Raw genomic sequence first — 27,655 nt, 5'->3', positions numbered from 1 at the left:
AGATATAGTCAATTAAAAAAGGGAAGGAAAGAAAGACAATACGTGAGTATTGCCGAACAGTGTGAGTTCTTCAATGAATAAATATCGTAGATGGCTCATAATTGACTAAGAAACACTCTCAGTTAGTTTAATTACATAAAATAACTGATGTATCAAGTAGATAATCCTTAGAGACCTTCAGTACAGATTATAATTTGGTGTAAATTAGCATGATTCCTTTAATTTAAATAGAGCTGTGCTGAGTTTATGCCAGCTGAAGATCTGGCCCAAAAGCTCTAATTATAAGTAATAAAACCACCATGAATAATGCCTAAATGCCTCCCAGTATCTCAACCATGCTGATGCAGAGAGGGTACATAGCCCCCTGTACTGATACTGAGAGGTGTCCCATGAATATAAATGCCCATTTGGAAGTCTGACTGATAAAAACAGTTTCTTCAGAATGCAATGATGCTTGGCAGGAGCCCGTCACTCGCAGCAGTGTGTGATCAAGTCAGCTCTAAAGAAACATCCAGCAGGCTGCTTTTGTTTGCTTTCATGTAGCACTGCAGGTAGGATGGTGAAGAACTGTAAATTGTTCTAAACCTGGTTTTATGTTGGAGAAAGTAATAAGTTTCCTTGTAAGAATAAAAGGCGTTATGTTACCTGGCAGCAGAGAAGGAAAGCTTTTTCTCTTTTTCTCTTTTGCTTTTGCACAAGGTTTTAGCATAACCCTTTGCTTCTGCACAGACTTTTCCCACTGCAAATGGTCTCTTAAGAGCTGTTAATTAGGAGGAATTTGAACTTGTTACTCCGCGAGGTTGTCTTAACTTTGAATTTGGCTTATAGTTACGTGAGCTCCGAAAGATGCAGAGTAACTAGTCATCTCCATTGCGCTGTTGCCTCCTGTTGAACAGAGCCCTTGCATGGGATGGCTTCCTTGGCGGTTGGGTTTGTAGCAATTAGTTCGAGTAATAACTGAAATAAGCCCTGAGCACTCCAGCTGATGAAGCACGGACTGGCGTGGGCGCAGTGGAGGAGCAGAACGGGTGCTGTTGTCTGTGCTGGTGCTGTGTTTGAGAACAGTTGGAGCTGGCAGGTCTTGGCAATAAGACAGATTTGTTTGTTCCCTATGTGACAGTCCCCTGTTGCTCCCCGTTGTGTGCATCAATCGCAGTGAGAGACGTCCCTGAAAGGATACAGCAGCAAAGTTTTGTACGTTCAGGAGAGCTGTCATTCCTAATGAACAGAGAATGACAGCCCACACGTGGTAGAACCAGCTGTTGGTAACAGCCGTGAGAGTCCTCTCTTGGATCGTTCCTGTGAAATAAACCCCATCGTGACTGAGGGGTTACTTGTGTGTGTGCGCTTGTGAAAAAAATTGGAATGAGGTTCTTCGAGCATCACTGGCCTCTTCAGCTGTGCAGCGCTTTAACAGGCAGCTGCAAGTAAACTGAGGGCACCTAATAGAATAATTGAATAGAACAGAATATTTCAGTTGGAAGGGACCTCCAGCCATCAGCCTGACCGGTGCAGGGCTGGTCACAAGTTAAAGCACGGTAGGGGCATTGTCCAAATGCCTCTTAAACACAGACAGCCTCGGGGCATCAACCACCTTTCTAGGAAGCCAGCCTCTGGTGAAAAAATGCCACCAAACAAACGATCTGGAAGGATGTTTTGGAGTCTTTGATGGTGTGAAAGGGTTGTAGAAAGGCTCTGTGGTATCCCCTCGGTTGAGAGAAGAGATGGCACCTGACTCGGGGGAAGAGGCTGTGGCGTAAGCATGCGTAACTCGGAATTCACCTCTGTCACATCCTTAGTCTTTCAGAAGATATTGTTGTGTTCCCCAAGAATATCTGGCACTACTTGTTAGCAGCTTTATATTGAAATCCCTCAACTCAGAATTACGATCATCCCTTCTTCAGTGAATCTGAGCGTGCAGCTTGCTTCATGTAATGCTGCTCACTGATGAGGTTTAAAATTGATGCTTTTTTTAAAATTTAAAAAAAAAATATTAAAAAATAGCTTTAAAATGCCCTTGAAGCATTTTCACAAACCGAAATACAAAGATGAATAAATTCTTTTTTTAAAAAGAAAATCTTCAGTAAGTTAAATTCTGACTCTGGTAGCTTTAATGGCCTTTTTGTAAAGATTTGGCTCTCGTTTTATGCAGTGATAGTGAGCCAGTGCTCTTGAATGTGTCCTGGTCATTAAGAATTGTTTTTAACTTTTCCATGCTGTAATGAGGTATAGCAGGCCACTTGTTGGAGACTAAATGTTTCATTGATTTCAAGACCTGTGAAACAAAATACTTGGAAATCTACTGACACTGATTAATGTAAGGGCTTGAAAAGCTGTGCACATCAGAAATGTACCTGCTTTAGCTCTCATTTGCTCTTCACTGTGTGACATTTAGGAATATCAAATTAGCATCTCTTGTCCTTTCAATTATGTGTAGCATTAAGTGGAAATGAAGAAAAATCTGTTTCTAGAAAGCACAGTACATGGGAACGTTAGTTGAGTGTAGTTGACCTTTATGTAAAGAGGACTATAAAATTTCATTCTTTTTTAAATAAACTGTCAGTTGTGACTTCATTTCCTAACTCTAGTAATGTCAAGAAAATCATGTTAATCAAGTTACGCTGTTTTTCAGATTACAGTGGATATTTTTTCTCCAAGTGAAACAAATGAACTTAATTATAGTAATGCTTTTGAATATTTTTTTTTTCCTGTACTGGTAATTAGTCTTTAGTTGTTCCTAGCACTAATTATACCTCTTAGTATCTTAAAATACTTGGAATATCCAGTCTGAAAGAGAATTGGAAAGTACATTATTAGTGGGTCATTTATCAGTTGCTTGTGTTCCTTTCAGATAAATGTATATTGCAGTTGAGATGAATTCTGTGGGGTATTTTGTGTGTCTACAGAATCCAAACAAAAAGTAGATAATTAAGTTTTAAGGGATAATCATTGGTAAGGTTGGCTAAGCAGCAGCCTACAAATATTCTTTAAAAGTATAAATGAAGAAGCTTTGACAATTCTTAATAAGTCTGCTTTGGTAAGTGAATTGTAAGAGATGGTGTTTACTGGCATTTTAAACTGTAATTGTTTCTGTTATGGTTATTTAGTGACTAAATATGCTATGACCCCATATCACTGTGTTAACTACTACTAGTAGTAGTGCTTCCCTTTCATATCGTATGAAATATTATCTGTGTGGGTATTAAACTGTTTTAAAATGCTTTGCTAAACTATATACACTTGCCATTTAAGGAGATATTCTTCTTCAATATAAATGAAAAATTGAACACAAAACAGAGCTTGCCTAATGACTGTAAATATTAATTGGGCAGAGTTATTGCGCGCACAGTTTTTCTCGTTAGGATATGAATGGCCCAAAGGCCATGGCCACATATTGATGCAGTCCTGGAAGCTTCTAGCAACTCCAAGGAAGGAATAACATTTGTAACCAAATGACATAATCCCTTGAAATGATTTCTTCTACTTGGAGAATTTGACCTTACCTTGACTATTTATTTCAGGAGGCACCACCCCTCCCACTCCTCATGCCAGGAGTGCCTGCTGTCCTCTGCTGCCTGCAGCGTGGTACCTGAGCTGCAAGCTGGGTGGGCTCGCGGGTGCCTTTCAGTGGCTCAGGTCGCCTGTCCCCGCACCGCTTCGGTGCATTATCACAGCACCTTTGGAGCCTGAGCAGGATCAGGGCAGGCAGGCAGGTTTCTCCCGGTATGCGAGGGAGGTGTTTGGTCTCATCTGGTTCAGTGCCTCCTAACCCAGATGTTGGTGATGCTCCTGGTGTAGTACTGTCTTTTTCAGTTGCGTGGTAAGCTATTCCACTGCGTATAGAAAGCCTATGAGAGAGAGAGAAAAGTATATGATAAAAATTTACGCCAATATTTTCGAAGGTGAGAGGAACCAAAAAAAACTTGTTTGGGGAGCTGGTTTCCAAGGAAAATTAAAACATGCTTTGAACAGTAAAAAGCCAGCGCGGAGATGCACGTGGGCTCATTTTTTCTGCAGAAGGGTTCAGTTCTGTGAAGCTCTTAGCTCGCCCAGTGATTCTCCCACTCTTCTGTCATCTTCACCCAGTGATGTGGGAAACGTTTTCTCCCCAGGCGTGCTGAAGTTGTGTATAGCAGAAGACACTGTTTTCCCTTCCTTCCAGCATAGTTTCTGTTACGCCTTGAAGAAGTATAACAAAGAGCGGGGAATGCACCGTGACGTGGAGCCAGCCTGTGTCACGGTGTCCGGTGCAGTTTCCCTGGCTGTAGAAGTGGAATATCACATCTGATGGTTTGGCCTAAGCACTTGTTTTGCAGAATGATCAGTGCCAAGCGCAGCCTCTGCGTCTTAGGAAGAGGTCATATGTGTGAGCCTTGACACGTTCGTTTGCTCTGTATTAACGTGAAGGAAGGTAGGCGGGAAACACGGAGGGATGAGCTGCTAAACATGCTGCCTTGCCTGATGACTCGCATAATCATCACCTGGTTGCTGCAGGTTTCCAGCAGTCTAATTAAAAAATTGTTTACACTTGTGATTTGATCAAGACAATTTAAACCCATTTTAGCAGCAATTACTGATAGGTATCAGGCCTAGTAGCTTGTGAAATTCTATTAAAATATAAAATCAGATACATTAACATATCCTTGTAAAAACCTGCAGGAAAAATCATTTTCATATTGGGTAAAACAATGATGAAAGGAAATTAAGGATGAGCGCCAGGATACATGGCATGCCACAGTTTACTCTGAAAGCCTGCTAAATAGAAAGTTAACATTCAGAAAAGTGTTTGGGTGGTCTGTCTTCACTTCGTATTGTTGTATTGTGTAGATGAGTATTGCTGTTAACAGTAATGATACTTAATTGAGAGCATTCTGATCACATACTTGGGGCTTTGCGGTAAGTGCTGTGTAAATCAAAAAAGAGGAAGAACTGTTCCAAGTGTAAAAAGCTTAACTTGTTAATGCATTTCAGCTTTGTTCCTAGGAGCTGGAGTAAAACAGCATTTTTGGTAGATATGAGTTAACTGTATGTGAGTCATCTTTTGAGACAAAGTGAAGCGTGAGAAAACAATGCTAAATGTTTGAGATGAGATATTTCAGCTATTGGGAATCTTGCAAGACACAGAATGAGGTGCTAATCTGTAAGATTTTTTTTCAAGGAATCTCTGATTTGGTGAGATATTTAGTAGTTGTCTACATAGAAACACAATGGACCAATTTTCTCTTGTCTTTGCATCAGTGTACATCTGCAGGTACTTCAGACTTCATGGGTGTAATTGGATGTTCCAGGTGGCAGATCATAAATAACGGCAGCACATAGACCAAAGGTTGTCACTGTAATGGAAGTTATTTTCTGCACATCTGTAACAACCTCATAAGAAAAATAATGCCTTCATCAGAGTAATGACTGTCTGAAGTGGTGATGGGGTTCAACTTAGAGCAACAGGATCATGTTGGTCAGTTTTCCAAGAGCAACATCTGTAGGTTCCAACTTCATTTTGCTGAAGCTGGTGAACTAGAAACTGCGCTTGGCTTCCTTACCGAGCTTTGCCAACAGATTGCTGAGTGACCTGTCAGTAAATAGCTGTGATGTGCTGGAAGAATTTTGTGTTAAGGTTTCTAGACGCCTGTTAGTTGCTGCCATACGAGGATGGTAAAGCCGCACAAGGAAGATAAAAATGCGTATGGCTATAAGAGCAGCAGTTTGCTACTGCTGAACAGTGTTTTGTTCTCTCTTGGTTTTAGCTTTAAGCCCAGTCTTATTTATATCTACAGTTAATAATTAACACATTGCCATTGCAAGCCGTAGTATTGGTAGCTGCCTAGTAATCTAGTTCTTCCTGACTGTATAGTTTCAACAGGCCATTGGATGCTTTCCCAAACTTCTCCCAGATGTTTCATTCACATGCTGTTAATTCACATGAAGTTGTGCTCAGTATTTTCCTTCTTATCAGTTCCTTGGCCTCTGATGTGGCTGCACACAGCAATCATCTGTCAGGCACTTTGCTGAGTAATCTTCCATTCCTCCTGAATGTTACCAGAAGCTCCTTCCAAAAAGGTTTTTTTTTTTTCTTGTTATGGGGGAGGTTCTGTAGGCTAAGACATCTCTGTTTTCAGTAGTTCCAGACATCTGAAAAGCCTGTCCATAGTAAATATGGATTACGTGCTCAAATTCAGCAGCAGATGAAAGATGATCTAGTAGAAGCAAGCTAAAAATTGATTTTTTGGCTGCGGAAGTTTGCTTTGTCTAGCCTGCGCATGTGCCAGGTAATTAAGAGAAGAAAAGAAAACTCTTCCCATCTGACTTACCGCTTCTCTTTCTGTGTTTTTGTATTCTCCACTTAGTTTTTGCTTTTCAAAGTATAAGGAAGGAAGAGTTGCCTCCTTCAGTGCATTCCTGTTGTTACTACTATTATTACGCCTATAAACACAAATTTTACTGACAGTGCATTGTGGAGGTTGCTTTCTAGATATATTATGAACAAGATGTAGATATATTGTGAACAAGCATACGTTATAATCCTTCAAAAATGTATCTTCTAGAAGACAGATCTTCGGATCAGGGGGGCCAAGGCATCCTGTCTGTTTGGTTCACACCTCATGTTAGGACTGGAAATCAGGGTTGGGGGAGTACAAAACTCTTTTGGGAGCCCCTTACCAGGTGTTTGACTTCCCTTGGCACCTGCTGGCAAAAGGAGATGCCAAAGACTGGCTTGGAAAGGTGTCCCAAAGCTGAGAAGATTTGGGTCAGCCTGGTACTGGTTATGGATGTGGGGATGGGGGATGCTGCAGATGTCAAGCTTTTCTCTTTGAGCCGAACATTTTAAAATACAGCAGAAATTAAAAAAAATAATAATTGTGTATTGACTTTACTCCTGTATCTCTGAATTAGGTTTCTCTGTTTTGAAGCTTTGCTTTCCTTGGTGCCACCTTGTAGTATAGGGAGCTGCTGGTGTGGAAAGAAACTCATGTAAATCAGTGGGTGCTTGATAATGTTCTATAAAGAAAATAGAATTAACTTAGGGAAGTAGGTGGGCGCTATAACTGTGCAGGTAACAGGGATGTTGCAATATTAATATTAAAAAAGCTGCTGGTTTGTGAAATTCATGTAATTTAGTACCTAATCACGCAGCTGCCTGTGAAATAAAGCCTCGGGTTGCCAGGTTAGACCAGTGCTGTTATTGATTTCTCTGCAGCCAAAATTGTGGCAGGTGACCACGTTTTTCTGGGAGGCAGTGACCGAATCATTCAGATGGTCGTTTCAGCCTTTGAACCTCAGCTCAAGGTTGCTGTCTTATTTAGTGCTGTACAGCAGATTTTCTTTCAAATTAAATTGTTGCAAGGACAAATGAGTTAATAAAATATAAACAAAACCCAAGAGTTTGAAAGGGAACCTGCTGATTAAATGTGCTGAAAGCTAATGAGCGGAGGTAGAGCGAGTACATTCCTACTCCTCTGCTTGACTGGAAGTGACTGAAGTGGAGGAAACAAAATAGCTGCAAGATGTGTAACGTTTCCAAGAAGATCTTCACTGAGAATGAAAAGGTATTGATGAAAAACTAACAGCAGTGGTGTCTCCCAAACAATCGTTCTAGGACATTGTGTTCTCTCTCCTCCACTATGTGTAGGTAAATGAGTAATTGGTGAGCGGCATGAGAATGTCTGGGAAGAGGAGAATTGGGACCGCTCCAGTGAGATGGGGGGGAGTAGCCTCTTAAGGAGTGACTCCATCCCTGGAGAAAGTTGCTTCGTTTTCAGTTTCCACTGTTAGTTTAGCGGAGAGGAGAGGCAACGCTGCAGCCTGTTGAGTTTGGATAATATGGATGTACTTGTGGGTGGTGCAGACTTTAAAAAACGTAATATTAAAAGTGTATTGAGAATGCCATTAGCTCACAGAGATGGTCGTTTTTCCAAAGGGTACCAGTTTAAGGTATGTAAGCTACTGTCCTTTAAATTAAACTGGACAAACCTCTGAGAACTGAAAATTTCTCGGTGCTTATTTAGCAGACTAGGGGCTTACATGAAAGCAGGCAGAGGTTAGAGAATGAACGAACGCATCTTGGCTGAGACACACTTGAGCATGTTGTGGTTTGGTTTTGTCTGTCTTGGAGGGGAAGAGTGATGAAGAAGTAAGAAATTGAAGTGTAAACGCTTGTATTTCTGTAAGTGTGTTCCTATATAGGAACAGGAGCATTTTGGCTTGTTTAAACCACTTGTGTCCCCTCTCTGTCCTCACAGTTGTACCAATACTACTGTTTTAACATAACATTGGACCAGCTAGGGAGCTAGTCAGCTTAAGACTATCTACTTAAAGGATCTTTAGCCTCTATCAGTCCCTAAATCTAGCTCACCTTCTAGCCCTATGCTATTTGTGCTGAAGGAGCAGCATGGGGATGGAACAGCCAGCTCGGGAAGGCTGGGGCAGGCTTAGCTGCCACTGCAAACATCAGTATATTAATATTTGGGTGCAATTTCACTAAAGTTTAAACAAACTTCTTCAACATTGCAGCTAAAAGCATATCCATTTTCACTGAAGGACAGGAAGCACCAGCTTGTCGAGCTGCGGTATTCCAGTCGTGTTCAACCATGCACCCATCCCACAGCTCCAGCCTAGCCACATGGGAAGGAGGGATGGAGAAGGCTCTGTTAAGCCACGGACCTGCCTCTTCTACAAGTCTCTCAGCTCCCAGTTGCACTGATGTGCAAACTGTGTTGCTGCTCTAAGGAGACTGGGGCTTGTGCCTTCTCACGTTAAGTTTGTGAATGACTGAAAGCTCTGTTAGATGGTAGAAGGGAAAAAAAAAATCGACCCCGCAGCCCCACAATGTAGTACAGCTATCACTCTGCAGAGCCAGAAAGATTTTTTGATGGCTGTGCCTTGTTAATGACCATATTAATGGCATCCCACAGCATCTGAGAAGGAAAACTCATTGTCCACATTCAGATGGAGAACTGAATAGAGGCTGGAAGAGGGCGAGAGGGAGATTTTCTCTGTGCAGATTAAGTCAGTTTTTAAATGCATAAGATATTAACTCTTTGCAAACAAGCTCAGAGTTGGCTTGTTCTTAAGTATGTCCATAAATGTATGGAACAGGGCCTGGATAAAGCACAGTGAACAATGTCAGCCTTGCCAGGGAGGCAAAGGTGTAGAGAACTCGCGTTTGAATGTGCTTTTTAAATTACATTTAGATGTAAATGTAAATCATTAGATTTAAAAAAATGAACTTGCAATAATAGGAACAAATTATCTTTAGACAATTTTTAATGTATGCAGACGTCACAGTAGCAATGTGCAATCACACTGATTGATTCAACTTCATTGAATCAATTTAATTTACTGTTCATTGCGGTCCTTCAACAGAAAGCCCGGGAAACTGGAAAAAGATGGTAGAATATATTGTTCCAAGTATATAGCCATCTGCATCAAATAACTATACTATTTGTAAAAATAACAAAAATAATTCTGGAGGAGTATAAAGTACCTACTTTAGACATGAGAAAAATGCTACATTATCATAAAAAAATCACTAGTCTTTTGAAGTTAAAATGTTTCATCTTTATTATGTTTTTTATATTATGACCTGCATCTTTTAAACACAATTACAAAGCATTTTTGCCATAGTAAAGCCTAACAGCAATTGAATTTGACTGATTTAGTCATCAGCCTTTCTTCTTCTGAAATTGGAAGTCCTCTTTCTTCAAAGGTGGTTGAATCTCAGAAGTTTGAGTGTGCTTCCATTACAGTCTTTTCTATTGAACATGGATGCAAGCTCTTTCCATAATGGTTTTTGCTTTCATTACAGATGGGTTTTGAGACAAAGAAGTTAAAAGGGGTGGAGATGGAAACCGGGTGGGAGTTACTTGTCCAGTTCCCAAAAGACAGGAGGAGCTCAAGTGTTCTACCAGATTACTTTTTCAGTGTTGTGAAACCTTAGTCACATTCAAAAGGTGAAAATGTAATTTGAGAACTAAGTTATTGGTATCCACCATACAAACACGTCTAGCAAGTGTACCATGAGCCCAAACTGGGGTCTGAGTGTGCTTGCTGTTAGCTGGAAAGGTACATTTATGCTCCCTTGCTTCTCTAGCTCCATTACAAATCTAGCTCGATTACAAAGAGGTCATTTGTCTAAAATACCGCATTGCATCTTTTTTGCTATCTGTTGCCCTTGGATCAGGGTCAGAGACAAGTCTCTGCACTTCTGTGAGTACTGCAGTCATTTCTGAGCCAGCTGCCTGATTGAGCCACAAGAGGTGGAGAGGGAGAGACAGTAGTCTTGTCTCTTTAGTCCTGCTGCTGTCCTAAATATGTGTGCTTTGTTCATCATGCAGTGAATCCCAAGAAATTTTATTCCATGAAAACAGGTCTGTGGCAGTCTTTTGGAAGGTACCATAGCTCCTTTCCTGAGTCTCAAAAATGTGGGAGAGCAGGCAGTCCTTAAAACTGTATAAGCGTAAGGTTGAAAAAAAAAAAAAAATCTTCTTTGGAAATTGGCTCTAAAACCTCCTCTTAAAAACGTTGTGGGCATAGATCTTTGATTTTGAGTCAAGGTGAGGGGCTCACTAAAACTCAGTGGGGGTATTAAGTAACTTTAGTCCTCAGAGTACATTTCCAGCAATTTAAATTACCTGAACATATTTTTTTATTACAAATCATTCTTGATCTCTCTGTACTTACATGGATTTCATTCATAATGTAATATAAATTGATTTATTTCCCTGAGAGCTAATGACAGACCCAGTTTCTGTGAACTGTTCAAATTGCTTATACTGCGTATCTCATGCAAAGCCAAAGGATAAAGCTAGCACTTAGGTAGGGAGGTCAAAAACAAATCTCTTTGGCTTCCTGGTGATTAAAAATAGGCTGGAATGATTAAGAAATTTGAATAAGCGTACTACATCATAAAAAAACCTGTGTGGTCCTACGTGGTGAATTTTATGCTCTCCAGGTGCAGGACTGACCTTGCTCCCCAGAGGAGGCTAAAGCGGATTGATGCAAGATGCTGGGTGCTTCCTCTTGATTTACCCTCATCCCCATTCTGCTCAGCACCCAGGGGTCAGGATCTTAGTTAGAAATTGCTGGCTAACAAAGTCAGATTCTCTTTAGCAAAGTGTACTACTTTTTTTTTTGTTTTGTTTAAGATTAAGTGGTATTGACTTTGTTCTGCATTACACTGTTGGACAAGCTTGTGGCTGCTGATGTTTGGTCTTGTCAGTGGAAGTGTTTTGGAAATCAATTCCTTAGTGTCGTGTCTTTGTCTTCCTCTCGGCCTGCTCACGAGCAGAGCTGTCGGTACGGGCATCCCTCAGAGCATCCGTCTCCATCCTCCATATCCCACTCACTGCAGTTGTGCTTCCCCTGTTCCTTTTGACTCATGGACCACCGTGTGTTGCTCTGAATCTGTTTCTGTCTCTGCTGTTAGGCTGTTCTTCAGTCTGTGAACTCTTCAAAACTGAGAAGCGTGTGGTGCAGCACACATGTATTACACCATCCATGCGTTTTGATTTATAGAGTTACTCCGGTGTAAGATAGCACAGATGACTATAAGATGTGGACTTTGGTTCTTAATGCGCAAATAAAGTCCAAATCAAGCAATAAAAGATTCAAAGTATTAATCTTGTTTTAAACATGCTTTTGAACCAGCAACGCATGCGGTTTATTGTAGCAGAACACAGGTTTGAATCAGTTTTGATTACTAGGTAGTAGGAAATTTATTGACAGATGTTTTTCCTAATAATTCACATCATCATTTTGCAAGGTAAGTACTGGTTGCAAAAGGGACAATGAACTTCTGCTTTCCCTAACCTGCTAATGATTGTTAGTCTGTTGAGTATAAAAATAGCGTGTTACTGCCTTCAACAGCTCTGCAAAGCATGTTGTGCCAGTTTTCCCGATCTGGATACCTTCCACCGATGTCTGTAACAGCCAGAAATGTCAGTGCCACTCCAGTGTAACTATGTGTTCTCATTTTTATTGTTTCCAGGTTTATTCCAATTTATAGGGGACCAAGTCATACGTACAAGATACAAAGGCTGACGGAATCCACTTGTTACTCGTTCAGAATACAGGCGGTCAATGATGCTGGGGAGGGACCTTTCTCAGAAATATGTACCTTCTGCACAACTAAGTCAGTCCCACCTGCAATCAAAGGTATGTAGTAGGTTTTTTTACAGACATGTAAGTAGCGTGTAATTATTTAAGTAGTTGGTAAGTATGCAGTGAGTTTGTAAGGGTTAACATAAGCGTGCAATAACACATGTAAAAAATCAGTTTGGGCTGTTTGTGTATTTCTGTGACTTGTGAAGTCACATTATGGTGGGAAGCTTAAATTATCACCAAAAAAATGCATATAAACAATATAAATGTTATACCAACCACTGCTGTTATACATAAACTGTTAAAATGCTGCTGCTAACAATACTTACCAGGGGATTGCTCTGGGTTGCCACAGCGCTTCTATAAGGGATGTAACAGCTGTAGTATATACATGTACGTACCAACTTAAGCATTAGTAAAGTTTAATGTTGGTTTTGGTTGTGTAGGTGATGGTCAGAGTTGATTTTTCATTTAATGTATAAGATGAATTAGAATATTTCACACACATAAAGCATTAGATTTAGACTTGGTGTGTGTTCCACTGGAAGAACAAAAGGCCTAATTCAATGAAGTTTTATAATGAATGTCTTTTACTGTGTGTAAATTTTGGCCTAAGCAATTTTGCTCCTTCCTTCCAAGGAGAACTATTACAAAGGCAGTGGATTCACTGTACTGGGTGTCAGGTGAACTGAAATCAGAGGCTCCTTATTTTCCTCTGTGCATAAGACTCCTTTGTCAAGCAGTACCATTTACTGTGAGAGACAGCGGCTGTTAGCTTGTCAGAGAGGTTTTGTTTGCTCCGCTGTATTTAAAAATCTGGCTTTGGTGATTTTGACACAAGTCATAATCAAAGATTAAGGGGAGAACGCTGCTGGGGTGTAATTTCCCTGGTGCCTAGGTTAGCTGCTCCCAAGCACAGAGGGCTGGCTTCCCTATGCTAAAACTGGCGTATGCAAGAATCCCACCTTCGTTTCTACCTGGATATTCCCTGGGGTTTGGCATTTGCTTCAGTGCTGGTTCTGGAAGAAATCTGTATGTGTTTGGTGTTAAGTTTGAGGGTAAATATGTTTATTCAACAGTGAATTGTCCTGATTGGCTCTATGCCACGGCTGTAGGAGATGCTGCCCAGCAAAGCCAAGGCAGTTGATACCAAATGAACGGGGCTGGCATAGGTGACGGTGGCAGGGAGGCTGTCCTTCACCGCTTTAGCATCTCTAAGTGGTCAGAGTGCCTGGGCACAGGCACGTGTCACTGGCAGATCCCGAGTCCATGTTGCCATTGCTTCTCGTAGCTGCACAAAGTGCATTAAATTAGCACAGGGGTGCCAGCGCGTGCTGCACTCGCATTTTCATTTTGTTGGATAGAAATCCATTTTATTAAATTCAGATCTCACCTAGGTTTTTGTTTTGAACTCCCTGCCTGCCTGTTTGGTACCTGTTAAATATGAGTCATACACTTAACTGAATATCAAGCAGTTAAAATACGGTGCAAATACTGGGTCATGTGTGGGCTGGGACCACAGGTACATGACAAAACCCGAGCCGTAACAGTGAAAAGGGCATAACAAAACCGGAGTTAGTGAACGCTGCCGTGGGGAGGTAATGCTGTAGGAGAAAGAGATCTGTTGAGGCAAAATGGTGTTGATTTCCTTCTGTTTGGAGCAATACGAAGGAATGTACGTGATAAACTGAATGCAGGTTTTTTATGTATCAGAAGCACATGTTTCTTCTCCTATAAAGTATCCTAATTACTCACTTGGTGATGCCAGCCCTAAAATAGCATTATTTGTTAATGGCAATGTTTTGTAAGTGTCAGAGAAAAATCTACGTGTATCAGGGTGAGGTATGGAAGGAGGAGGGAAATTAATTGAGTATGTTGTTGTCAGCTGAGATGAAGGTGTCTATTATCACTCACTCAACACTGGCAGATGTGCAGAGAGGAGCAAATGGGTATTGATTACATTTGGGTCTGCGTATGATTCATGCGTTCCTCTTGGGTAGTAACAAATTAGTCTAAAATTTGTGTAATGTATGCAGCAGCAGCATTTGTTTCTTTGATAGACTCTCCTGTCGTTGGCTTTCATAGGGTTGGGAATCTAGATTGCCTTTAACAAGCTCATGTCCTTGCACGTGCACATGTTCACCACGTGGTAAAGTGTTCAGCACTCTTGTTTCTCCCAGTTCATTTTTTTGCTCACGTGCTTGCTTGCTCTGCCCGATCAAGAGGCTGGTGGACCCCCTGGCTCCTGTCGCAGTTGTTTTGATGCCTTCCAGTGGCAGATGCTTCCTTGTACATATAAACATGCTGCCACTGTTAGTACTCTGCTCGGGTCACCTGCAGGCTTGCCATCGGGCATAGTGCAGCATCTTTTGGGTTTCAGCTGGTGAGAGATCCTCTCCCAAGGACAGTATTGTAGCAGCTGAAAAACTGATTTTTTCTGGAGTTCTAGTGAAAGACTGGTCTAAGCCTGGCTAGAAATAGCAAGTCTGATCGTCTGAATGTCAAGCTCAGGACTACATATTAAGTCCAAGTATTTAAAATGATGCTAGTACTTTTGCTTCTCAGGCTGGACTTAATCTGTAATACAGAAGATTATTTAGCTTCCCTTCTCACATTCCTTCTCCTATTTTACCTGAATGAAGTGTTTGATACTATTCCTCTCTTTCTGTTATGTATAGCATGGGAGACATACACAGGCATTTCCACCGGCATAGGTGTTTGCCCAGAACTTCAAGATACAGCTACTTTTATTAATGCCAATGTAATTCATGCATTGGCTTCTGCTTCGAAAAGATCAAGTGCACAGCATTGTGATTGAATTTTAAAAGTTTTCTGTCACATCCGCTCCCCCTTTGTAGCAGCTCACACAACAGACGGACGAGAGGTGCTCTAACAGCTTACTGCCCTTCTGCAGAAGGGATCTGGCTCCTACAGTAAGCTTCATAGGAGCTTGTTAATCAGCTCGAAATTTCACCCAATTTTCTGTGGATTGTGTCCTGAAATAAATGAGACTTTTGAATGACTTAAAATTTTTACTGCTTCCATTCAGTCGTAATGGCAATTTGATTTATAATTTTTTTTTGCCACATAAATACAGTACAGATTGTGTGCTACTGACCCCTGTGATGTCCCAGACTTCTCTTGTTAAAATGTTCTTGTGTATATTACAGACATAAAATGGGTAAGATTTCAATGTAGTCTTTATAGCCTATATTAATGCGCTTCATTTTATTGTAGCCCCTCGAGTGACACAGTTGGGAGGAAACGCCTGTGAAATTACCTGGGAAATGGTCCCACCCATGAAGGGAGATCCTGTTGGTTATGTTCTGCAGGTACTGGTTGGAAGAGAATCTGAATACAAGCAGGTAGGAAAATGGGCTTGCTTTAATATTGCTAAATTGATGACATAATGGAAATGTTTTTGAACATTTGCTGTGCTGCTTCTTCTGGCTGTATTGAATTACACCCTATGGTGATGTGTCAGGTGAACTTTGGTAAAGGCTGAATCAAAATTAAGGGCCGTAATAGGTTGTTTTCACCCCCGAGGAAGTATATAGAACATCATTACCTTATTGGAGTGATTTCTGCTCTGTCCATAATTAATCACTACTTGTAACTGAACTAACCTTTGGAGAGTTACAATTCCATCCACCCGTGTTTGCTTCTGAACTGGCTGGTGCTGACCATTGTCAGAAGATGAAGTAGGTAGATTATCTTTCTCGTTCACTAAGCCAATTCCAAGACCTTCCATCAAGGGTTTTGGTCAAGTACATAACTTTAAATTGGTTTGTTCAGCCATCCCATTCCTGTCGAAGATTTCAAAGCATGGGTGTGTAATTGCTGTGTATTAGCTGCCCCACAGAGACTGTGTCCTTCCTTGCACTGCGGAAACAAAGTGAATGAAGTACAACTGGTTCTTTCCTTGTCTGTCTCGATTAGAGATCACAAGTGGACATTTCCCCAGAGCACCTGAAATGGAACAACTCATTCACAGCTAGATCTTTCATTTCATCTGTCACATCTCTGAGTGATTTACAGTGCGCTTCATCTGTGCCCTTGTCTTCTCCCTGTCCATCCTTTCATCGTCATACAGATTACAAACAAATCCAAATCAGGGAATGAGATATGTTGTTAAACCTTAAATTAAACTCTTAAAAATACAAGTAAGGTAGTACTCCCTTTGCAACTGTGTCTTTGCTCCTCTTCCGTCTGTTTTTGAGTGTTACTGTGAATTAACGAATTATCAAAAATAACAAAAATAAATGCAAGGCAATTCATGTGGGTGCTAAAGATTCAGAAACCTAACTTGTGTTTGCCAGGAAATATTTTTGGTGCTGGCTTAGGTAGTAAAACCTCTGTGTACTGTGCTGCCTCGTAATATCAGTAGTAAGGGGATAAGTGGGCCCCGGTTTGCTGTTGCCTGATTTACAAAGTAGCCTTGATGTATAACCTCCACGTATGGCTCTAGTAAGTATAGCTTCAGCGCTTAAAATGTTCTGGATGTCCTTGGGGGAGATTGGGCAGGCCTTCGTGTTCTTCTAAGGTAGGCGATGGCTTAATCTTTACAGTCAAGAAACTGTGATATAAAAGATGAGCAATAAAGGAAATAAAAAATACCTTCAGGGTCTTACATTGAAGGTCTTCATTTCTCATGAAGCATGCCCTTGATGAGGGGAATTTTGCTTGAGTTTTCACAAGTAACTCGCTAGAAGAAGCCCCCGGTTGGGATGCTCACAGCTGACACTGACTTCTGCAGCTGGGCTGGCTGATAACCAGCTAAGGAAAAGTGGAAGAGTTCCACTGTTTCACCTTCTCAGAAATCAGTTTCACCCATCAAAATGACTTACCTTCATCACAGGTGTGGGTGTTGTCTCAGCACTGGGCCATATCACTGACCTGCTGTCCCCGAGCTGACCTGCTCTAGCGATATGCATGCTCGTAGCTCCTGTTATGTCAATAGGAGATCAAATACGTAAACATCCCTCAGTGATTCTTCTGGCCAGCGCATTTCACATTACCTTTGCTGTGGCGTGTGTGTGATCACTTGCTAGTGTTTAACTGAAAAGTAATGCTAGTGATACGTTAATTACATTTGAAGTACAAGTGACATGTATATTTTGCATACCTATCTCAAGGGGCATATTCTGTTAGAAAAGTTTTGCAACTTGTTTTGAAGGGTTGCAGAGATGAAAAATGTTGTAGATTTTCAGGCTATTAAATACACCCATGAGAAAGAATAGTGTCTTAAGCAATTGGAGTTTCTATAGCAGTCGCCACTGCATTTTGCAAGATCCAGGGATAGTATAGCCGGATGAGGAGGAAATAAATAGCTGCATAAAGTTATTTATGTCCCACTGGCATGGAAATAAATGCAACAATAGTTGTTTCAAGCCTTTATGGCTTGTGCAGGACTTCATATCACATTTAGGGTGACACATCATCAGACACTTTCTCCTTCATTCACCCTCCAGGACACAGTTGGGTCTGTTCTGCGACGCCGAATCCTAGAACATCTCAAGTTGGAAGGGACCTGTAAGGATGGCACGTTTTACACCAGCCCAAATGCAGATGTGTTTCACAGAATAAAAATCCACTTTTAAAATCACCTTAAAATTGAAACTTATAAACTAACGAATGTATAAAATTGTTTCTCTGATCAGGTGGTGATCCTGTCAATAGTCAGATCACTTTATATGCAGCAATTTAAAGGCAACTATTTAAGACAAGGCATTAAACAGTTTTAACTAGGAAGACATGTTACGAGCCCCTGGAGCTGTGTCTCTGGGTCTACACCTATTTGATTTACTTAAGGTGAAGTAAACTCGTAAGTGACCAAAACCAGTTTCTTCATTTTACCTTAAAGCCCTAATTGTTGTTTTCGGTGTATAAATTGAGTACAACCTTATGGATGTAAGTTCATGTGTGGGCATATCCTGGAGCAGAACAAACCAATTAAAGGGTAAAGCATTTACTGAACGTTACCGTCTGTAGAAGTGACTATGCACGGCAGAAATCAAGATGATGATGCATGGCAACCTACTTTTTGTGTTGAATGTTTGATACATGTCTGTGTTTCTCCCCCAGGAGTTTTTACAAAGATATTGTTGTTCTGGCAGACTTATTAGGAAGATGACAACATGTCTTTTGTAATATTGGCTTAGCATTCATACTCAGTTATGTTTCCCAAACTGATGTGATGGTGTTTTATTGACAAGAACGTTGTATGCTTTTACATTGTTGATTTTAATCTTTTCATCGCAATAAAACCTTGGAGAAGAAAGATCCTATCATCATAGAAACAGAGTTAGAACTTTGTATGATGATTGTGTTTTCAACTATATCCTGTGACTTTCTGGGGAACAGTTGTGCCCGCAGAGTGGCATGGTGTTGAGCATGGAGTAGAAAGCTCACAGAAATCCTTACTTAGGTGGCACAAATGTGACACTTGATTCCTATATCTGGAAAGATTTTATGTTATGTATCTTATCCCAGCTCTTTGCTAGGAAGCCCTTCGGAAGGTGCAGAATGCAATGTTGTCCACGTTAATTTCATTAATAGGGGAAAAAAAATCCACCTGGGCAGTTTCTGCTGACTAAGCATGAAGTAGTCTGCTTCAGTTTTTTCTGGCATAGTCTCGGGTGCACACTGGAGCAGGTGGCCTTGTTTTACTTCCCCTGGTCACACAGTGTAGCTCTTTAGCACACAGCACTGATTTTTTGCAACTGCCTGTGGATCAGTATAAAGTAGGGCATCGTAACACCTGTCTTGTGTGTTTTCTATCTGAAGTGAATAAATACATTATTAAATAAAACTTTAATAGGGGAAAACCAAGTCTTACTGCCATCTGTTAACTCTCAAAGTTTGAGCTCCTTGTTAATATGTTGCTCTGTGTGCCATCCTAGAGATTAAGCTCCTGAGAGATGCAAGAACACCACCGGTCTGTACTTGTACCTCACTTCTGTTGTAGAAACAAATTCAAGTTACGGAAAATAGTCATCATTAATGTATAACATAGTTTAAGTCACTTTAGCAATTCCTTCACTTGCTGCAGCATTAGCCATTGACATGCTTTTGGGTAAAGCTATAGATTTTCGCTAGACCATCACACCTGAGCTGTCGCCCTGCTGCCACAGCCTGATGTATGTAGCCCTCCATGGCCCAGAAGCCACGGCTTCCCCACCGTTTGGCATAGCAGAGGGGATATCAAAGCACCCAGAAGCCCTTTTTTCAGCCTGGGGCTATAGCCATCCCTGCTGTCCTCTGGGAGAACAGGTTGTAAATATTTCAGTGCTGAGAATTGTCTGAAGAACTGGATTTGCAGGAGCTAAACAGATGACAATTTAGCTTCCTAAAAAGTGTGTTTAAAAAAAATATGAAAACCTCCTTTTCCTGCTTCTTAAGCCATGCATTCCTTTTTATGTATTTGCATGCTTGATCTATTTGGATACTTCAAAAAAGCAATGGCATGTGACAGTTCTTTTTAGGAATCAAATTTTCCTGGTTTACAAATCAAGATGTAAACCATGGCAGATTCCAGGAATCGGTGGCCCAGATCTTCTGTTTCTTGCACTTTTATCTAGCAAAACTTTTTGTTAAAACTTAGCTTTAAAGTGTGTTAAAATAGTCTCCAGTTTTGCCTAGTTTTAAACTGGAGTTAGGGGAGCAGGCTGGGCTGTGCAGTGCTGGCACGAGCTGGAGCTTGGGATAATGGCTGTAACACCCAGCAGCCTAAGTTTTAGTTTCCCAGTTGAGCAGCTCTGGGGATCGAGTCACCGAGGAGCCAGCTCTTCATAAGAACTGACCACTGGGAAGCGAGAGCTAAGCTTTAAAGTTTCTTAATCCTTAAACTGTTTGCTAGTGAGACAAAATGTTCTACCTTTGAAATTTCCAAGAATTTGGAGGCAATGGTGTTTCTTCAGTTTCTGCCACATCTCTTCCGGGAGGAAACTGTCCCCAAATGCTTTCCAAAAGAAGAAAACATATGGGTAGGATACACTGGCTGTGTAAAAATCCCCAGCAATGCAGTGGGAAGCCTGCTGGGGTCTGCACCGGAGGGTGGATGTCTGGGAGAACCCAATCAGTCTTGCCAAGCTCTAAGTTTTATTAATTGTTTCGTCTTGGTTTCAGGCTCTGAAGACAAACAATCTCTGAAATGCATTCAGTGCCCTTTTAATTTGTGTAAAGGTCTGATCAGCAAATAATTTTTCCCTTCTCTATTTTAAGTAGCAAGTCAAAGGCACTTGTACTGGTTGCATGCCAAAACACAACACAGTTGTACAGTATGCATTGGCATTTCTTATTAGTGGTAATTGCATGGAGTATTTTCTCAGCCTCCTGATGCCAATTTTGTCATGAGACAAGCAAATAATTTCCTTTGTTAAGAGTTTTTCCGTGCAGCCCAAGTGGAAGGTGATCTGAGGGACTCTTTGCTTAGGAGACAAGGCTGTCCACACAACTCTTTAAGACTTTATGAGCATCTCAGTGGTGGAGTTGAGTACAGCTGGTTCTGAGTTTCAATAAAATAACAGGCAGTTTCTTAAAGAGAAATCTGTGAGATGTCTTAGAAGAAGTTAAACCTTTCAAGTGGGCTCGCTTTCTAAGTAGACTGAAACCTGCCTCTGGTTCTTGATCTTATTGCTGTGCAAAATATGCTTTTATTAATTATTAAATAATTAATTGGAATGGGGTGCAACAACCAGGTAAATTAATCTTACACTCCTCAGTGTGTTGCTTATAGGGCAAACATGGCTGTCATTTTTATTGTTTGGAAAAGACGAAGGGGGGTTGGAATCTTTTAGTGACATCATTGAAATTGAGAAATACTTGCCTACAGGAATTCTCTGAGCTGTCTAGCTTGATCAGTAGGATCAAATGCCATAAGAGGCTTCAGCAGCGGTTTAATACTTGTGATGATATCTTCACTGAGGGAGCCGGGCAAAAAGCTCATCATGTTTTTATTATATTCTCAGGTGCCTAAACAGACAAGCTGGGTTTAGGAACTGAAAGTGATAAATTGGATAACCACTTTACTTTGACTTGTTGACCACCAAAGTATAATGTGCTACATACAAAAAAAGAATGCTGCTTTATACAGTTAAATTTGGTTTCATACTTGTTTAGCAAATTTAAAGAGCTCGTACACAATTGTCAATTTTTTTTTTCTCTTGTGTGTGTAATGTCCATTCACAGAGTGTAACTGTTCACGACCAAGCATCTGTCTTTGTGCTGAGGGCATTCTGCATTGGCTTAGCCTGGTCCTGCAGACGCTACTGCAGGCAAAATAGAGCTGGAGCCAGTAGTGTCTCCAAGGCGCTCGCTGCAGCCAGCTGGGGAGGATACAGAGGCCTCTGTCAGGAGTAAATGACAATTAAGCACAATCATTTTTCACCTGTTACTGTGAAAGGACATAGTTCCACTGGTGCTAAATACTCATCAAACCACTGATAGCAGAACAACTTCCACCACCTTCCTAGCTCTAGTGCAGGAAATGTTTTGTCTTCATCATTAGTGAATATTAACTCATGTATTCTGTGTATTTTTGGCTATTTTTCAAACTTTCCTTAAAGATACATTCTTTTCTGCCTTGACTGGCCTTTTTCTGAGAAGCGCTGTTGAGTAGCTGCCTTGAGTGAACTTGGTCATCTATTTTTATTAGAATGTAATGAAGATACAGGTCTTTGATTTAGCCAAGCAGCCTCCAGTTACACTGGTATTCACCACCCTAACGGAACAAAACAAGTAAAAAACGATTAACTGGATAGGCTTTTTCAGTTCAAAGACAGGCTGTATATATCCCATCCTTTGTGTCTGTTAAATGTAATTTATGAAGCTTAGATTTTAAAATTATTAAACGTCATTATTTGGGTTTTACTGGATTTTTATTTTGGTTTAGAAGTGGTCATGTTGGTTGCAAAGGCATGTAGAGCTCCTCTAATTATATATTTTGAAATTAAAATAATTACATCAGCACCAGAAAACATACCTTCTTTGCAGTTGTTTTGTAAGGATAGATGCTTTGAGTTACTGTGTCTCGGAGTCTAAAGATACGGGAATTAACCAAGTCTGCCAAGGAGAAGATTCCTGACTCTGGTCCTGTGGAAGAACACATTGGGTTTTTAATTAGCTGCTGAACCTACATTTATGTGCCAAATGTATGCAACTTTTGTTCGCATGATCATTTATAATTGGGAGTAAACCCGAGTATTAACTACCTCCAAGGTGGAGCATTGATGATGGAGTAGGTGGTGAACAGTTGTCCACAACAGGTGGGTATTAGAAGTGGAATTGTCATTGGAAGATAGAGTGGCAGAGATGTTGCTGGGATGAGGTGTGCTTTACAAACAGGTGTTTCAACCTTCACGTTATTTCTGCAGACCACTACAGCACTTGTCGGGTGTTGGGTTTTTTTTCCCTGCAGTTACAGCATTACTGTAACTTAATGACTCCCTTCTCATTGGCATTGGGAAGGCAAGCAAAGATGACAAGAAAGGCAGCGGTGCATATCTGTGGTTAATCGCAGAGATTTGTGGTATGAATTTGTTGTTTTCCTGTCACCTGAGGTAGAGTGAACTTCCTGTGCATGCTGAGCGTGCTTGAGGAAGGTAACGTGATTTTCTTTAAACATTGCTTCTTGATTTGCACCTCGGGGCCAAGAAACATGAGCCAGTTAGAGGACTTCTACTTAGTATGGAAACTCAGTGTCACCATCATTCAAACTGTGTTTGGGAAAACGGTGAAAGTTTAAGAGGAGGGGACAGAACAAATGAAAGAAAAAAATTTTGTCCCAGACCTTCTCAAGAAATCAGCAACTGGCTTTTTAACTGACGGTTGAGTTCTTGGAGACAAGCGTAGGCAGGAAAAGTGGACTCTTTAAGTGGTGTCTAGCTGAGCACGTCTTTTCTTTTTCCTCCTGTTTTTATTACTCCAGAGTAACACACAGGAAATCCTCTGCTGGCCCAGGTTTAATTTCCCTCCTGTTACCCTTTTCTAAAGTTTAGTTCTTAACCTCTGGGAAGGCAGAGATGCTCTCAGCTTTCTGCTCCCACAGTGAGGAGGTGGGCTAAATGAGCAGAGGAAAAAGTATCTGACATTCAGGATGGTGGGTTTTTTTCCCAGCAGACACAGGCACTTCGTGACACATTTTTCATTTCATAAAATAGCAATTTCAACAACTCTCCATTATATAAAAATTGTTGACTAGTTACTTGTTTGCAGAGTTCGTAAATGTTTCCAGTGGTCTTTTTCAATTTAAAATGTCACAAAGCTGTCTCTCAGATACTCAGTTACTTCTCTTCCTTCTCATATTGTGACATGTGCCCTGAGTCATGCAGTACCTACATTTGATTAACTTAAATATGTGATAGGTTTGGATTGCTGAAGAACCAAATAAGACGCAACTGAGAGGAGGGGTTTCTTTTATTCCTTAATATTACTTTGTTGTTTCCACAATTCTGAAAGCATAATTTCTGGCAAGATTGCTGACTCTTGAGAGATATGTGAGGAAAAGTACATTAAACTAATATTTGTAACCAATTTTACGATTACACAGTGAATGTCTTCCAGCAACCTTAGTTTGCAGGTTTTCTTCCTTCTGGGGCCAAACACGGTGCTTAGGTCTTAAACATGTTTTAGGCATATAGTCACGTTTTAAGAGTACAGAAGCATGTTTGTAGAATTCATCACACCCGCAAAAGATGAGTACGTCTTAGGGTTCATGAATTGCCTGAAGTTTTGTCTGTCCTTGTGTGCATTGACTCTGTTGAACACTCAAGATGGAGAAACGGTTGGATGTCTCTTACATAGTCTTCCGCATGCCTCTGTTTTTCCAAAACCTGCAGTGACCTAGTGAGCTCCTTCCCTTGAGAGCTGCAGAAGTGTTTCCTTAAGAGGCTCGGACTTCACCTAACTTTCTGGCTCAAGTCCTTGCAAAAATCTAACGTTACTACTTTTTTAAATTGTTTGGTGCTATGAAAGCAGGAGGGTGTCTTGCTCTTTGGTTTTGACTGTGCTTGCTGTTTTGTTTTGAAGGTGTACAAGGGAGAAGAGACCACATTCCACATCTCAGGCCTTCAAGTCAACACAGACTATCGGTTTCGCGTCTGCGTCTGCCGCCGGTGCTTGGATACCTCACAGGAACTTAGTGGACCTTTCAGCCCATCCGTTGCCTTTATGCTCCAGCGAAGTGAGATCATGCTTGCAGGAGAAATGGGAAGCATAGATGATCCTAAGATGAAAAGCATGATTCCTACTGATGAACAGTTTGCAGCCCTCATTGTTCTTGGCTTTGCAAGTTTGTCAATTCTATTTGCCTGTATATTACAATACTTCTTTATGAAGTAGACAATTCAATGGAAGTTTGAGATACAAATTTAACTAATGCTACGCATTATAATCCACACATTTATTCAGATATTCCTTTTTTGAAATCCTTTTGTTCTACCATACATTTTATATTCTCTTGTTTTTACAGTTCTAGCTTGAAGAAAGATAAATCAGTGTTTTGATGCACCTTTTTGAAATTCAAAACTAGGAAGTGGTCAAACTGGAGAAACAAGCAAACCAGATACCAAAAGCAAGATACTTTTTTTTTCTACCTTCACAGTTTCAAAATTGTCACCAATTTGCCTTTTCAATGTTGTTTTGGGTTTTTTTCACTGAAGTTCGTACCGTCTCTTATTTTATCTTACTATTTAGGAAATTGTAATCATGAGTCACTTTTTTTGTCTCTCTTTCCTTCTAAACATTAGTCACAAGTGTGTATAGTGGTAAGACTAGAATACAATGTTAGTCAACAGTACCAGGTTTTTCTTGAACAGTATTAGCAGTGTCGCCTATGAATTATTCACTACATTTGCCCCACTTTTTTCTAGATAAAACGTAAGTTATTTTAATTGTTTAGCGCATTTAAATCGGAATAATATTCTGCAGTTGAAGAACATTTTAATTATCTATTATTTTTACATTTACAACACTATAGACTGCCTGTATAAGAAATCAAATAACCGAACTGCATATAAATTATGAAGCATTATAGATGTTTTTACCATTTTGATTCCTAGCAGTAATTTTAAGTAAGAGGGCATTGTGCAATAGTTAGTTATTCCCATGTTCAGCTATTTAAAAGCTGCTTTAACTTGTCTGTTTGTCACTGTATATAACTATTCTTAATCTAATACTAGATATTATCCTATTATGTTCAGCCAGATTTATATGATTAGAGCTGGTGACAGCTAACTGCCTCTACTGAATTAGGTGAGATTTACACTCAATGTAAGCAAAACTTTACTGTCAGTTGATCTTTTTTATTATTATTATTAGTTTTGTTGGGTTGGGGGTTTTTTTGTTTTTTTTTTTGTGGAAGGGGTATACATTTTCTGGAACTTTCTTGGAGGTATCAGAAATCAGATCCGTTTATTTTAAATACCTTAAACGGGTGACTGTGCTATTCTTGCCACAGGGCTAATTGAAATAACTTGGTACATGGCAAAATTCAGAGGAGAGTCCTGCAGAGGAATAGTCCCTGCTCCGATGGGAGTGTCCCCCCCTCCTGCCTGCCCCTTCCCAGACACACGTTTTATTCCACCAAGATACTAGATTTTTAACTCTTAATTCATTGGGTTATTTATATTAAGTCAACATTGTGTGAGTACCTCAGGGACATAAATGAGCTGGAGGTGCAAATAGATTCCAAAAGGGTGCAACAGACACAGTGTATTTCCCTGCCTCTTGTTTTTGTATATTTTTGCTACTTGGTTTGGCTTTTGTCCTAGCTATTTTGTGCTCTGTCTCCATTGTCTAAGATTCAGTGTCCTGTACTAGCATAATATTCCCTTAACCAAAGTAATGGGGGAAAAAACAACATTATTTTTGTTTTAGGTTTATTTATACTATATACTGCATACAGTACTTTAAATACCAATTACAGTGCAATCTTTTATTTATTGTAAAAAAAGAAAAAAGAAAAAGTGTACTTATGTACTAATCCCCCTCCCCACCCTCCCCACAGCATGTTATATTTTGTCTGTTTTATACTGTTGTACTTTAGGTCAACTTTTTACCTGGCAGCATTCCTAGTATTATTAATCTTCTTACCTTTCCTTGTGTTTTTGAAGATGGGAGCATCTAGTACATTAAATGCCAAAAAAACCCATTATCAGTGATTCAAACGTTTACATGTATCCAAAAACATAATCATCTCTGGAAAGAAAGTGCTAAGATCAATGAATTATTCTGTGTGCCTCTCTAGATGTAGCAAATATTAGAAATGTTCTGTATTTTGTTATTGACTATAATTAGTTTAATTTAGCCTTGCGAACTAATGGCATTGAGCTAAATATATATATTTTTTTGTTTTTGCCAAAGTCATGGCTTGTCAAATTTATTTACATCTTATTTAAATTTATTTGTGATATGAAACTTTGTGACCTTGCATCTGTATTTTGTGAGCAAAGCATATACAGCTGTTTTCAATGGAGGGGGAAAGAGTGTATTTTTTAAAACAATGAAAAGACCGCTAGTTTGGAAACCCAGAAATTTGAATAGATTCCCATTTTTTTATTTTTGGACTATTGTTTCAGCAGTGCTGCTATGAAATCCAAGCTTGACACCTTTTTTTTTTTTAAAAAAAAAAAACACTTTATAAAAAAACAACACCCTGCTTTAGATGATTTGATCAGTTTTGAAAGTTAGAAATACAAATGATACTAAAAGCAGCGAGCAGAAGTGTAGAGAAAAGCAATCAGTTACTCTTGAAGCATTTCTGTCATTGCTAATTTGTTTGGTGTCCCTTATTATCCTGCTAATGAGAATGCCCAGTCCAAGCCTGAGGTTGTCAGAGAAAGTATTCTGTAGGAGTTGGGACAGGCCCTAAATAAGGTAATCAGACCTACTTTTCATTTGTATATTCTGCCATAGTGCTTTGATTGTCATTCGTATATTAACAATAAAATAAAGTATCAGAAATGTTAAACCATTCCTGTTCTGATTGCTTTTGCCGATGCCTTGTCTTTCCCCGTAAATCTTTGTGCCCTTTGGTCCGGCAACGTCAGGCATTGCATCCGACCCGAGGGCACTCTGCTCTCAAAGAAGTTACAAACAACAACACAGAACAAGGTAGAATGAAACACTAAATATTTAAAACTGTTAAGGAAGGAGAGAGATGTTTTTATATTGTTCTGCCTTTTTCTTTATGAACTTGAAATGTTTTCTAATCCTGTTCGTTGGTTACAGTAGCTCAGTATTCAGTGTCACGATTGAGAAGTGCCCTAACTGAATGTGTATGAACCTTATCCTTGCACAGTTCTTTAAATTGAAAAAAATAAAATGTTTTTACCTCACTATGGGAACATACATTCCAAGCTTTTCAACTTTAAAGAAAAAATAGTCATAAGTTTTCTTGTATTGTAAATTTTAGACTATTTCATATGCATTATATTAAAACTGCCATATCAATTTTAATGTATAGATTTTGCAAATACTACACTATGTATGTAAGACTTAACTGTATCTGTAGTGTATATGTAATATATTTATGCCCAATAAATGTTTTAATTCTTTCTGA

The 27,655-nt window shown here is 40.0% G+C and overlaps 1 protein-coding gene across 2 annotated transcripts in view; it reads left to right on the top strand.

The window, feature by feature from the left end:
• Window positions 1-27,655, top strand: part of FNDC3B (fibronectin type III domain containing 3B) — a 209,616-nt gene extending 181,961 nt beyond the window's left edge. For both annotated transcript variants that reach the window (XM_055817155.1, XM_005242826.4), the window contains exons 24-26: window positions 11,984-12,150; window positions 15,334-15,461; window positions 24,124-27,655. In XM_055817155.1, the coding sequence (XP_055673130.1) occupies window positions 11,984-12,150; window positions 15,334-15,461; window positions 24,124-24,435 (607 nt within the window). In that variant the 3' untranslated portion in view covers window positions 24,436-27,655. The remainder of the gene's footprint in view (window positions 1-11,983; window positions 12,151-15,333; window positions 15,462-24,123) is intronic.

This window comes from Falco peregrinus, chromosome 12, assembly GCF_023634155.1.
Source record: "Falco peregrinus isolate bFalPer1 chromosome 12, bFalPer1.pri, whole genome shotgun sequence".
Taxonomy (NCBI): domain Eukaryota; kingdom Metazoa; phylum Chordata; class Aves; order Falconiformes; family Falconidae; genus Falco; species Falco peregrinus.
Note: the sequence above shows the minus strand (reverse complement) of the source record. Positions and strands in the feature narration are given on the sequence as shown.